We start from the raw sequence: 14210 nt of genomic DNA, 5'->3' as shown, positions 1-14210 counted from the left end.
CTACTGTTACTAAAGATCACAATGTCATCTGCAAACATTTTAATCTGCAGAAAATCTGGTTCAACTCCATTTGTCAGTCTGTCCATCATCACAGTAAACAAAAAAAAAGGCTTAATCTAATTTTTGATGCAGTCCCACCTCCACCTTAAACTCCTCTGTCACACCTACAGTACATCTCACCACTGTTTCACAACTCTCATTTACTGGCATGTTCTGCACCACTCAAAAATTCCTCATGCAAATCACAGTTCAACTGTCAGTAATCTTCATAGTTTTTCTCTAGATCAACAAAGACATGTTGCAGCTCCTTTTGACCTTCTCTGTACTCCTCCAGAAGCATCTACAAAGCAAATATTGCCTCTGTCTGCACTTTTCATATAAAAATATAACACAAAGTGCTTTACATTAAAACACAACAAAATGTAAAAACAAGCATAACGATTAAAAATAAACAAGCACAAAAATTAAAAAAATAGGGCCCCCTTCCCCATACCTAGCCCCCCACTCATTTCCTTTGTGTTCAGCACTTTGTGTCAACTGCTGTTGTATGAAAGTGCTATACGAATAAAGTTGAGTTGAGTTGAGTTGTGATACTCTTCATTAGCATGAATTCTGTTGCCCTAGCATTCCTCATTGTTCTCATCACCAGAGTCACCCTGCTCACCACCCCACAAATTATCCACCTTTCTTCTTTTCATCACGTTGGCCTTCCGTTGGATGCCTTCCTGATGCAACCATTTGCATTTATCTGGACTTTGGATTGGCACACAAGAGCACTGGATGCACCACCTTGTAGTTTCATTGAGTTTCTAAATCTGACTGTTTTTGTTCAAATGGGACATAACAAAAAACATAATTTTCCAAAAAGCAATTTCAACAATAGCCATTTCAGCTAGTCCATCTGTATTACAGCATGGGGTAGTCCAGAATGATTCCTGTGAATGCACACTGTCCAGGGTAACTAAATCCACTAAGAAATAACATCCTGCACAATAATTCCAACAAACAAAGGTATGCTCTCTTCATAAGGTTGGGATTAACAAGCCTTTGAAGTAGGGATTCATTAGAAAGCATGGATTTATAGGCAAACCTGCAGCCCATTTCAGTTTCATGGAGAAAAGGCATTAGGACTGAAGTTTTTCTGCTATGTGGGACCTTTCCTGGCAAAAAGGAATAGTGTGGGAAGGTCTGCTGAGATAAACCAAGAGTTAGCAAATTCACCAAAAGAAAAACAAGTTTCATTGATCAGTTTCATTTTAGGGGAAATAATTTTTGGAAATGATCACTTATGGTTCCAATTGTTTAAACTGATGTGTGAATTTAAATGTTCTTTAGACCTACTTTATATGTATTTTACGCATTACTTTTTGGTCCACAGTTTGCCAGTTAAATCATAATGAGAGCTATTTAGAACTTTAACTCTCTATCCATCTATACATATTTGTACCAGCGTGTAACTGTAGTGAAGGAGGAAGGAAGTAAAAACTACAAACATTTATAAAAAAAACCTTTAGACTAAATGTATGAAAGTGTGTCTGTGGGAGTACATTTAATTTATTCTAATCTTTATTAACATTTTTATGAAATCTTAGAAATAAAATGCAAATAACTCCCATGTAAAGGAGAGCAGACACAATTCTTTCAGCATAAAAAAAGGAATGTTACTCAAAAGAAGAACCAAAGATACATGAAGAGGCACAACCTAAAGTTCCCAGAGTCATTCACAGAAATGAAATGGTACCCTATAATAATTGACAGTACAAAAATGGCTTCTCAAGGACAGCACACTTGCACATGTGCACACACAGCTGACAGTGCGATGACTGTGTTTCTGGAAACTATCCAAACAAAATCCAGCTGTCTATGTTTCTGGAGGATTCACTAAATAAATGTTGATAGTGGATGATTTCAGCTGCATTAACCAACTTCTTTCAAAATGTTTGAACTTGTTAAAAGCAATAAAATATGTATTCTAGTTGTAATCTTTGTATACAGATTAAGGAGTGGTTTGTTAAATTACGTTTTTAACTAATATTTCTACGTAGTTCATCTGATACTTTCCATTTTTTCTTTTTTTTGTGAGGTTGCCCCAAAACAAGATACTAAAATGAAAAATGCAGTTTTGATTAACAGGAATCATCTTTGAAAACACAAATGACAAAAGTTAAAACATAAAAACGGAGATTTCTGTTCTTTTAATTTTCTTTATAACTTTAGAAAAATTTCCATAAGATCACAGCTCATTTTTTGTATCTTGATATATTTGTACACAAAAAATCTGAACATATCTTAAGGAAAAATGAGTTGATTGAATGATTTAAATCAAAGTTAGTTTTGTCTTTGAAAAAGATAAAGACTGAAATATCCACTGTTTAACAAATATGACCTAAACATAAAAATCTAGCTAAAAAGTTCATAAAAATATGGAAAAAGCCAGGATAAGAAGTACATCACTCCCAGATTAAATAATTCATGTTTCACAACATCAGCAACATTTCCTCCCTGAATGAATTATTATTTTGAATTTGATCTTATGTAACTTTCTGGAAAGATCGGTTGTTTTGCATAATAGCTCTTCTATTTGAGGAAAAAACTTACATGTGAAATGTTTGCAACTTGAATTCAAAATAAACATTTATCTAAATACAGTTTTACATGAACTTTTTTTTTTTACAAAAATATACAAGATAATGTATTAATACAATTTTAGTTTGATCAAAAAACTTAAAATAAATAAAAATGATAACTTTAAGAGTTTTTTATTTTGTGTCACATTTCAAGCAAATAGCTTTTTTTGGCGGGGGGTGGAGTTTCCATTTTACCTTGTGCTGTCACACAAGTATGTTAGTAGGCTTTCCTTGATAGTTTTATAGACTACTAAAATTTAGCAATTTAGTTTAGTAAAAGAATCCATTTGTAGAACTTCTAAATATGCTACTAAGATCATGTTCAACATTCCAAACTAAATTGATTGAAACAACAATAATTGGTTCTATCAGAAAACCAGCATCTGAAGCCTTGAGTTTCTTTTTCTATATCTGCTCTCTAATGTCATCTAGATGTAAAGAACATTTGTCCTGTCTTCTGAGTAAATATTTACATGTTACTCATTTTGCATTTCACAGGACGTATCCTTTGAGCGAGCTGCTTTCAACATTGATTTGAACCTGTAAGCCAAACTATACAGTGGAACAGAACCAAATCCTCATGTTTACTTACAGTCACGTTGACCCGTGGGGTCAGATTTACCCCAAATAACCATCCGTGTCTGTTTAGTCTCATTCTGCAGCACTTGAGATGAAACGGGTAATCATTGGTTTCCATGAAGCTCTTGTGCATCAGAGTTAATAACAAACATTGTGTGCTCTTGTCTGCAAAAGGCAACAACAACCACTGCAGTCTAATACTATAACCTCTTAGCTAAAATTGGATAAGTGTGTAAATTGGAGCCTGGGGAAAGAAAACCTGCCTGCAGTAACAGTGTTATTGAGGACAGCTGTTGAGAGCCCTCTCAACATGTAACAGAAGTATTGACAAATACTTTGATAGTACACAAGGTTAGCAAAGATTGTTGTGCCTGGGTCAAAATAGCAAGCTAGGATTGGTGTAAATGTTGTTTTCGTTTGTCACAGTGCAGTTTTGGAGAAGGTCAAAGTGACGAAGGGCACTCAACAGTAAAGAGCCATAACTCATTAACATGCAGACCTACTTATGCACGTTTGGCAGCTCCAGAAGAAACATCTGTAAGGTAGCAAAGGTAAAAAATAAAATAAAACAGACTTTTGTACATAAAACATGTTCAGAGACTCTTACTAATGACCAATCGGACATTGTTATTTGCACAAAAACAGCTTCCAACTTCTAAAGTCCCACCCATATAAAATTTTCTGGCTCTGTCCCTGCACACCAATGAAGATGCAGAACACATTATTCAATCTTAATTAAATTAAATAAATAAAAAAGCATGCACTATTGCACTGAACAAAATTTGTGAGACTGCAAGACTGTGAAAGGTTAACCGTAAATGCAAGGGGCCACCCACTATATATGTAAAGAAGACTACACTAGCTCTAAACCTGTAATTTTCTTTTAGTTTTCTTTTTTGTTCTTTCAAGAGGTTGCTTTTTACTGCTGATATTGCCCCTAATTGAGCAACAGTTTTAACTGAAGGTGTTTTCCACCTCCTCATTACACCCTTTTTGCAGCCTTTTTCTAACATTTGTGTGTTTTTTGCTGTGGTTGTGAATACACTTTATTTGTTCTTCTTGGCTTACTTCTTCTCTTTGGTCCACTCAGTAGTCTGTCTGCGTTAACACTGTTGTGAACTTAATATTGAGCCATTTTTAAGTACACTTGTTAGACCTGCACCTGAGTTCAGGTGAGTGTTTCCACTTGTTGAGCTGACTATCTAAAGAAAATACTCTGATGTGGACCAAAATACCCAATCCTGAAAGCAAACCAGACCAAAAATGAAGTGAAGAGTAAACAAAGCTAGTCAAAGTTTGAGACAGTGTTTGAACGTTTTGGCCACTTTAGCAATCCCTGCTTCCAACTTTGTCTGTTTGCTTGTCTTTTTCTATTTCCCAATATCCGCTTCAGTACACACCTAACACAACACACAAATGTAAACATCACGTGATGGCCAGTAAACATGTTTAATGTGTTTCTTTCCGACATCTTGCTAAAAGCCCCAATATTTATTCCGATTTTAAACAAGTTTAGGAACGCCATAAACAAAATGCTCAGCCTGTTGAGGCAACAACTTCCATCCATCTGAGTGCTTTTAGCTGCAGTGATACCTTTGTGGAACACTCCGAGTGTGTTTGAACTGAGAAGACAGATTGAGTGACACCTGGAAAAACAGGGAAGATACGAAGGTACACCAGCTTGATGAGAGCTCAGTCTGGAAAGATGAGGCTGTAGTTTAAGTGATATGTTGCCATTTATGGATTGTGTCTTGTCACTTGAGGAAAAAAAAGAACCAAGATTTATTATTACTGCTAAAGATTGGTGGAATATTTTACAACCTCAAATACCTTACATTGCTAAAAAAAAAAAAAAAAAAAAAAGTTTATGTCCCAAAGGATTTCCAAGAAATGTATGGTTCACAATAGAATTAATAGAATTTAAAAAAAGTAGATTTTATTCAACAAAATACTAAATGAATTACAGGAAATCAGAAAGTCATGTTTTTTATCTGTTCTCAGTCTTGTCCTTTTTTACAATAATAACAAATCACTGAAATATAACGCGTGAAAAGAAAATGATTACAGAAAAACAAGACTGGAGTTCATGTTGCCTTAAGGTCAAGTAAACACAGCCTGGCATAAAACAAAGTACTTCAGGTGTTGAACAAGTGGAAGACATCCACCACTTTGTGTCTCATGTACTGTAGTGTAGTTGAGTACTGTACATATTTCAGTTTATTAACACTCTTTGCTGTTACAGTTTACCACACAAGCATCCAGACAGTTAAACTACTCACAAAAAGTTAGGGATATTGTGAAAAACTTGGTGGATGGAATTTACACAATGTTTGTTTCACTTTATAGGCTTTCAGGATAGGCAGGCAGTTATATTGGGGTGATAGACACACCTCATTCATTTTATTTATATAGCTCAATAGTACAACAATAGTCGTCTCATGTGAAGCGGCTGGGATGAGGGTCAGCACCGCTAAATCTGAGGCCATTGTTCTCAACCAGAGAAAGGTAGTTTGCCATTTCTCAGTGGGTGGAGTGTCCTTACCTCAGGTGGAGGAGTTTAAATACCTTGGGTCTTGTTCACGAGTGAGGGAAGATCGGAGCGTGAGATCGGCGGATCGGGGCAGCGTCCGTACTTATGCTGTCGCTGTATTGGTCCGTTGTGGTGAAGAGAGAGCTGAGCCAAAAAGCAAAGCTCTCAATTTACCAGTCGATCTTCATTCAAATACTCACCTATGGTCATGAGGTTTGGGTCATAACCCAAAGAACCAGGTCCCGAATACAAGCGGCTGAAATGAGCTTCCTCCCTAGGGTGGTTGGGCGCTACCTTAGAGATCGGGTGAGAAGCTCGGTCACCCGCGGAGAGCTCGGAGTAGAACCTTTTCTCCTCCACATCGAAAGGAGCCAGTTGATGTGGCTAAACTGGGCGTCTCTGCCCTTAGACCCTCCTCTCTGTCAGGAAAAACTCCTAAAAAAAAAAAAAAGAACGGATTCCGGCAAAAAAAAATAAGAAATCTTCGGGATGTCCACATGAAGGAGGGATCCTCTCCCAGGACAGATGGGTCATGTACCAGAACTCTTAGAGAAGCCTTGGCTTATCTAACTCTCCATCTACATGTTTGGCTAGTTTAGCAGATGGGAATTGTCCAGAAGGAGTTGGGGGACAGCTGTGGGCGCGAGTGTGCCTGATTTACTGGGGCCAAATCCAAAAAATTGTAAAAGAAAGACCTTTTCAATGTAGTATCAATTTCAGGAATCTGTGGGTCTAAAAAGCTGATTTTGCCACTAAGTAATTCTAATTTTTTCGTTCAAACAGACATGAACACATGTCCTAATGGATGAGCAGCACCCCCCTGACCTTAGCACGCCTTTGGGTTCGTAGTAGGCAGTCAGATTTTTTTGGTGAACTAGTCTCATCAGCAGAGTTGCATCAAGACACAGAACTACTGACAGAGTTGAGACAGACCTAGGAGTGGACCCTCACCAGTGACAGATCACAACGATGACCAGTACCTAAGGACCTATGCTCTCAGACATGGGTTAGCTAATACCAGACAGCTGTAAGTCCATTTACCAGATGTGAGGGGTACTAGAGTTTCCAGATAAACCATTTATAACAGACTCAACCATTCTGACTCAAATACCAGACGACCGTTGCAGATGACTCCACTGACACCAAGACACTGTGAATGTTTGCAGCGAACACAAGACCATGTTACCTGGACAATGCAGCATTGGTCTGTTTACTGATTAGTATCGAATCACTTCGCACAGAAATGATGGCATCAGCGTTGCTGGGGACGGGGAGATGAACGATACACTGAGGTCAACATGGTCCCCAGTGGAGGACGTGCAACAGTCTGGGCAGACATCGCCAGTCAACACAAAACCGATTTAGTTATTGTCAATGGCCCAGTCACTGTGCATTCTTATTTTAGAGTCATCATACAACCTATCATCACCCCCGAATTCCGCCAGCACACCCCCAACTTTCTGTTCATGGATGACAATGCTCCACCACATTGCGCAGGAATTGTCACAGCTAGAATTCAGGAAATCAGAGTGTCTCATATGGTTTGGCCAGCAATGACCCCGGACCTTAACTCCATGGAATATATGGACCAGCTGAAGCAAAGACTAAATGATCAGACCCCACCCCAAAGTGACCTGGCAGAACTGCATGTGGCACTTGTAAAAAAATGGATCTCATTGCCTCGGAACAACATTATGAGGTTAGGGAGGAGCAAAAGGAGTTGCTGTCAAGCTGTCATTGCAGCAAATGGTGGAAATACCCACTATTAAATACGGCTATCATTGATTTTGTGTTGATTTTGGGGTAAGAAAAATCTAACTAACAAATATCGTGTTTTTTTCCCCTCATTCATAAATTAGTTATATCAAAGGGAACTTTTACGTATTTCATTAAAATTCAGACAAAAATAGGATATGCAGTCAAATTCCTAATTTAGTGCGAGTATCGGTAGTGTATCTCTTGTGTATGGACACATCTGTTGTAATTACCTTATACCGGTACTTATTTCCAATTATTGTTTAAATGATAGTACATTCTTTTAAAAAATAACTTTACGAAGTTAAACTGCAGTAAAATGTTGTTTTAACACTTGTAAATAAAAATGCTTAGAATTCATGCTATTTGCTATTTTTTAGAACAAAATTGAATGTTTAATTTAAAAACTTCAAGAATGATTTTACTCTACTTAAAAGATACACACCGCATTTTCAGATTGGATTCTGCTGGACAAGCAAGCTTGGAAAACCTTGACCATGCAATAAAATATCTTAATGGATGCACGTCAGCACACGGAGAAGTACAAGGAGACACAATAAAGTTTTCTTGCTCAGAGGTCAGGCTCAAGCACACTGAGACACACGTACGTGGACGTCTCTGCACTCCGAGATGTCGCAGGATTTGAGAATTTGGGGGTGGAAATGTGGGAGTTTGAGTCACTTAAAATAAAGGAAACAAAGGCCTCAAAGAGCTGTGTTAGTGACGCCAATATGTAGTAAAATTATCCTGGAGTCTGCCAAAACCAACAGGCTGCAGGCCTCTCTGCTGCATTCCTCTGCACACACACTGCCATTTAAGGCTGCTGAGTGCTGACAGACTTGTAGAAAGAGAGGCAGGTTGAGAGGAACTGCACTTCAGACGCAAAACAAGTGCTGACTTAAATCTGTTACCTGATACTAGAGCTCTGATTTCTCCATTATTACTCCATCCTTTTCCTTTTTCAGGAAAATGGAAGCAGGTGTGTTTTTAGAAGAGATAACAGCAGGGATGAGGATGTGTCCACACCCCAATAAGAGCCTGAGCACTTAGGGGAAAACTGTACTACAAACAGGAACATGGTTCTGACTTCATCACAAATGCAACTTAAGACTGTTAGGCAACAAGAGTGAAAGACGTGCTTCCCTCTGCTGGATGGTCAGAACATCTACCACCACAGTTTAGAACTTCTTAGCAACCATTGAGGTAAAACCGCAGCAGCTACTTTAAAACAAACTCAAAGCTTTTCAGCTTTTCATCTTAATATTTTGCTTTTTTCTCTAGGATATGGCATTTATTTTACAAAAGATCACTATTTTGTAGACTTAAAAAAACATGGCATCATTTATTTGATACTACTAAAAGCATGAATTATTCCATGAATAACAAAACTTGTGTTTAAAAGGACCAAATGTGAGCATATACTCCATTGTCAAGAAAAAACGGATTTTGTAAGGATTTTGTCTTTCATTGTGAATGTACCGTAGTTTCATTTTGTGAGTTTTAAATATATTGTCATTCAGGGAGAGAATTTTGAAAAATATTTTCATTTATTGACAATTCCATCCTCAATTTCTATTTTTGTTTTGGAAATAATTCTAAATGCTTTTGCTTATCGTTTTCCCATGAATTATAAAAACTTAAAGCCGTATGCAGTTAGTCAGCAAAAAAGAAATTATGCTTACCTTTAAACAGACATAATGGGCCATTTTTAAAAATAAATTTCAAATTTAAAACTCCTTTTAATAGTATTTTTTAGTTTTTGTAACACATAAACATCCTAAAGTTATTTTATGTTCAAATTATTTACCAATCAGCATAATTGTATGTAGAAAAAAATGAATAAAAACATTAAAAAAACAGCAACACAAACAATAAAGCAAGAAAAGTATTCAATAAATACATATAATGAGAGTTTTTTTGCAGAAAGACTTGATAAAATACATGGTTTATAAAGCAATCATTATCTCTCAAAAAACTTGTATTTTGTAAATAAAATAGATAGCAGAGTGCCACTTTGGAAAATGTCAGGTTTTTCATTGCAAAGAAAATTGAACCTTAAAAATATCTTTCCTGCAAAACAATAAAAACAATGCCAGAGAAGGAACAAAAACGTATGATGGAAGAAAAAATAGGTATACCCTCTTTCTCATTCCAAATGCTAAAACTTTTCTACCTAAAAACTTGTTCATAAGCTCTTATGTGAGCAACACTTGCTTGAATCAGATTTTACAACCTTCAATTTAGAACATTTCGAATGGATAATCCTATTATTGTTTTTGTATTCAATGATATATATATATATATATATCCCCATATTTTGCATATATATCCCCATATTTTGCACCACATCTATCATCTATATATATATATATATATATATATATATATATATTATATTATATTATATTATATTTGGTATATATATATAATAATATATATATATATATAGACCAAAATATGGGAGCCTGTTTAGCTCGTGCTGGTTTGCGGCGCCTTCCATCCGTGAAACCAGGGTTCGACTCCGGGCTGTTCCCTGTTCCCTTCTCTACCTCTGCCGGTTCCAAGCCCGGTTTGAGAAGGTTGCGTCAGGAAGGGCATCCGGCGTAAAACATTGCCAAATTTACCATGCGACTTGTTCGCTGTGGCGACCCCTGATGGGAGAAGCCGAAAGTGGAAGATATATAGACCAAAATAACAGATTTTAAACTTTGTAGTAGCTTTGGAATTTGCTGAAACGTGTTTTATTTTGAAATTGCAGCTGCAGAAAAGTATTCGTTTTATTTGAAATTTGTGGTAAACATCTAAATGTTTGTGAAGCCATTCTGTCAAAATAATTGCCCTCCAGTGAACGAAAGGACGTTAGTTGTGTACTTGCTTTGTTTTACCACTTGATGTCACCCTGTCTACATCCACTATTAGCCTTAAAGTTAGTGCATAAAAAAATTATGAAAGCTTAGGAAATACTTTGGGAAATCTTACCAAACTGGCTTTAACATAAACACTGAAACATTTGGAGCACTATAAAAGCTTAATTCACAATTGTTTTAGCTGGGATTTGTGTGTGCGCCTGTGTGTGTGAGTAATTCACTCTATGATTTTAGTTCAGAAGGAAGGGGCTTACCTTTCTGCCAGAAAACAGCATGCACAGTTGATGCATGGAGCCTCCATTCTTGGTCAGCTCCTTTTTCAGGGTTTTGGGTGAAGGGAGCGTCCAGCCACCCTTGTGGTGCCCACCTCCAGCCTCTAAGCAGTTGATGGCATTGTCTGAGGTGAAACAAGTGGTGCGGGGGTCCTGCAGGAGGCTGCCTTCGCTGTGCGTGCGGCGGCGGAGGGAGTTCTGCACACTGAGCCTCCCTCCACCATGTTTTTCACATGTTCCACCCTCAACCATGCTACGCCTCTTACTGTCACTTCTCTCCAAGTAGGCATCATCGCTGTCCTCTTCATCCTCATCCTCCTCTGACTCTTCATCTTCCTCTTCATCGTATTCTTCGTCAGTGTTGGGGGAGGAGAGGGCATCGGCGCTGAAGGACCGATCAAGACGCAGCTCAGGGATAACAAATGAGGATGAAGACGAGGAAGGGGGCGCGTTGGTGTCAGGCAGCTCTGAGACATTGTCCTCATCTGTGTTTGACACCACCATGTTTAAGTTAACCTCCTCCTTGTTACTGTCTTCTTCATTATCTTCATCTTCTTTATCTCCAAAGTCAGTGTCTGTAGTCTTTCTGCTGGCCCTATCCTCATCTTCTTCTCGCTTATCTTCGTCGACTTTCTTCACTTTCCAGAAATCATACTCATGTCCTTCTATGCTTTTGGAATCTTCCCCTTCTGTGGAAGGAGGTGGCGTAGGGGGCACTTTGTGTCGTTCTTCAGATCCCAGCATCCCCCCAAGGGGAGTGTAGACATCGTCCAAAGGAGTGAGTGGCTCTGAAGGGTGAGGACTGCCTACTGTTGGGGGCTCTGAGGGGCTGGAAGGGTAAAGGCTACTGTCCTCGCCCTCAGTGCTGTGCGTGGCCATGTGCAGGCACACATCGTGGTCTCCTGCTACTCCACCCAGCTGACAGGAAGGGGTATTCACATTAGGCTCCAACATCTGGAAGAAAAAGGCAAAGGAGAGGATGGAAAGGGGGATTGGTTAATGTTTTTAAAATGAGTGGACATTCAGTGCACTTTTTTAGCAGAAGCAGAACAAAACAGACATACCAGATGCAGTCAGTGTCATCACAAGAAAAAACAAAGGCTGATATGCTCAATTTTTCTATTAAACTCCCACAGTTTTATACCATAAAAAGCAAAGCTTTCCTTCTGTTTCCTAACATGACTTTGATCACTGACTTCATACTGTTTGTTGCTACAGTTTTGCTCACTTTGACTGTCAGCCAATAGATTACAAATTAGCATGCGGCAGCATTTCCATGTAACCTGGTAATGAGTCCTGAGAGAAAGTAAGAAAGATAAAAGAAGAAAACTTAAAAAAAGAGGAGACACTTAAAAGTATGATGATGTGACATTTATCCAACCACCTGAAAGAAGCATAAAAAATAGCTCGCCATTTTATATCCCGTCTTCACCTATCCATAATCAAAAATCATTTCTTCACAGCACATCAGTGTTCACATTTAAATTTAATACACAAAAGGACACTAAGCCGATCTTTTCTTTTTGCCTTTAGAAGTCTATTTACACCCCCTACTTTAAAAGATTTTCTGGTTTAAAGTGGTGCATCGGCCTCCTCCAGCTCAGTGTCCAGTTCATAGAGCCCTCTGTGGGTGGCTCATTAAAAATGCACTCTGAGTGGGCCTACATCAGTCAGAACCACCCAATTCTGTTTAAACTTAGCTAAAGGTTGGGGGGGAAGGAAGCTTCAATGCAATGTACCAAAAGTCAATTTGCAAATCTTGAGAGAATGCAGTAGTTTCTGTTTTCATAAAATAACAGATTTTGTGATATTATTGGTTCATGGCAACCTAAATATTACTTTATTATTTGGGTTAAAAAATATGTTTACATTTATTGTTTTTAGATATTTGCTTTTTCTTTAATATAACCTATTTGTTAAACATTTATTGATGGTGCCAAAGATCGTTAGAATCAAAGCAGAACATCCAGAGACCTGGAGGCATGCACGTTTGAATATAAATAAGACAGGTTTTAACCATGATGTTAAGTCAGAATTTTACAGTTACAAGTTACATAAGAAGTGGGTTAATCTTGTTAGTCATCAACTTAAGGCCAGAGGTCCACCACAGAAAGTGAGTTTGAAAGAAAAAAGTGCATCATCTCATGAAAGAATTCTTTTATGTGAAGCATGTGTTGAAAATAAGCAACTTTATGTTTGTGAAATATAAGCCAAATGATCACAATCAGTTCTGTCTATTTTTGGTCTGCAGCTAGTCTTGTGAAGGTCATCATTGTGCTGGAACAGTTAACTCATGGTGGTGAGCTGCAGTCACAAGATGCTGCGCTTTAATCAGAAATAGTCTTGCACTCTGTAAGGCAGCTCTCATGATGCAGTGCCGTACAAGCTGTCCGTGTAGTTTTACACTCTATTAGGATTTACCCACACACCCCTGACCTTTGTAAACTTTTGACCTGCACTCATGATCTCCATCAAATGACTTTCCAATATTCTTTGGTGGCAATTTTCTTTTTTTTTTGTTTAAAGTTTTTAGAAAACAAACCAATCTTTCATGCACCAATACGAAAATCCCATTGTGGCTCCTCTAAACAAAAAATGTGTTATTGTTTTTTTTGTTTTTTCAATACTGAAAGTAAAAAAAAGTCATTCAAATGTTAACATAAGTAGAATTCAGAGAAAAGGAAGCTGGGAAATAACAGTTTGGAATATTAGTTAAAACTTAATTTCTGCTTTGCTGCAGGAACAGAAAGACAAAAAACACAAAAGTAGTTTATACATTGTTTTTTTTCCAAATAATGTAAAAAATATATTTAAAAAATCCACTTGTTAGGTTCTTGTTTTAGCAAAGGGTTTAAAAAAGAGATAACAGGAAATCTTCACAAACCTACTCAACTAAAAATAAAAACTACTGCACATCAAATGTATTCATAAATAAGAAAAAGATCAAGTATGGATTAATTACTGGTAATACACTTTGTTCAACAATTTCTGTGCAGAAAACCATTAAATATTTCCATCCGGTTCACTTTTTCCATATGACAGTTTAAATTAAGCCTTGGATTGTCATGAAATTAGCTGCATTGCCTATCTTTTTTATATTGTAACTGGTTATTTTCTTCTGCAGAGGTACTCCCCTCCTGCTCGCTGTCTTGACCTTTATGTATGCACTTAGAGGAATTGGCATTCATGGGGCTCTGATAATTATGCCTTTACCCCAAGCAAATGATGGAGTTCTGGATTATGATTTCAATCTAAAAAGAGATTTATGTATGTAAAAAGCAATGCTATTTAAATTCTTCGTATTTAGAGGTTGCTTAAGATTGCACTTATGGAATTGATGTGCAAAGCTTTTACTACAGCTGTTTGGTTGTATTTTTGTTCAGTTTTACATTTGAGACTACAGTCAATGGTTTTCGTGTTTTTTTTGGTTCCTCAAAATTGCCCAGAAATGGCAAAAGAAGAAGCTTCATTCAAGAGCAAATCTAGTTGATTTGAGTGAAATTAAGTTCATTTGTAAATGTATTCAAGACTCCCGACCAGCTGGTGATATGAGGTACATATGTGCTGGCTCAAGAGGTAA

At 37.4% G+C, this 14210-nt stretch overlaps 1 protein-coding gene across 3 annotated transcripts in view; it reads right to left on the bottom strand.

Annotated features, from left to right (window-relative positions):
* Positions 1-14210, bottom strand: part of rgs3a (regulator of G protein signaling 3a) — a 322617-nt gene that overhangs the window by 25502 nt on the left and 282905 nt on the right. For all 3 annotated transcript variants that reach the window (XM_023960529.2, XM_023960531.2, XM_023960530.2), the window contains one exon: positions 10613-11584. In XM_023960529.2, coding sequence (XP_023816297.2) covers positions 10613-11584 — 972 coding nt within the window. The remainder of the gene's footprint in view (positions 1-10612; positions 11585-14210) is intronic.

The sequence above is a fragment of the Oryzias latipes genome, chromosome 12, assembly GCF_053564925.1.
Source record: "Oryzias latipes strain Hd-rR chromosome 12, Olatipes_Hd-rR_3.1".
In the NCBI taxonomy this organism is placed as follows: Eukaryota; Metazoa; Chordata; class Actinopteri; order Beloniformes; family Adrianichthyidae; genus Oryzias; species Oryzias latipes.
This window is presented reverse-complemented; position numbering and strand designations above follow the sequence as displayed.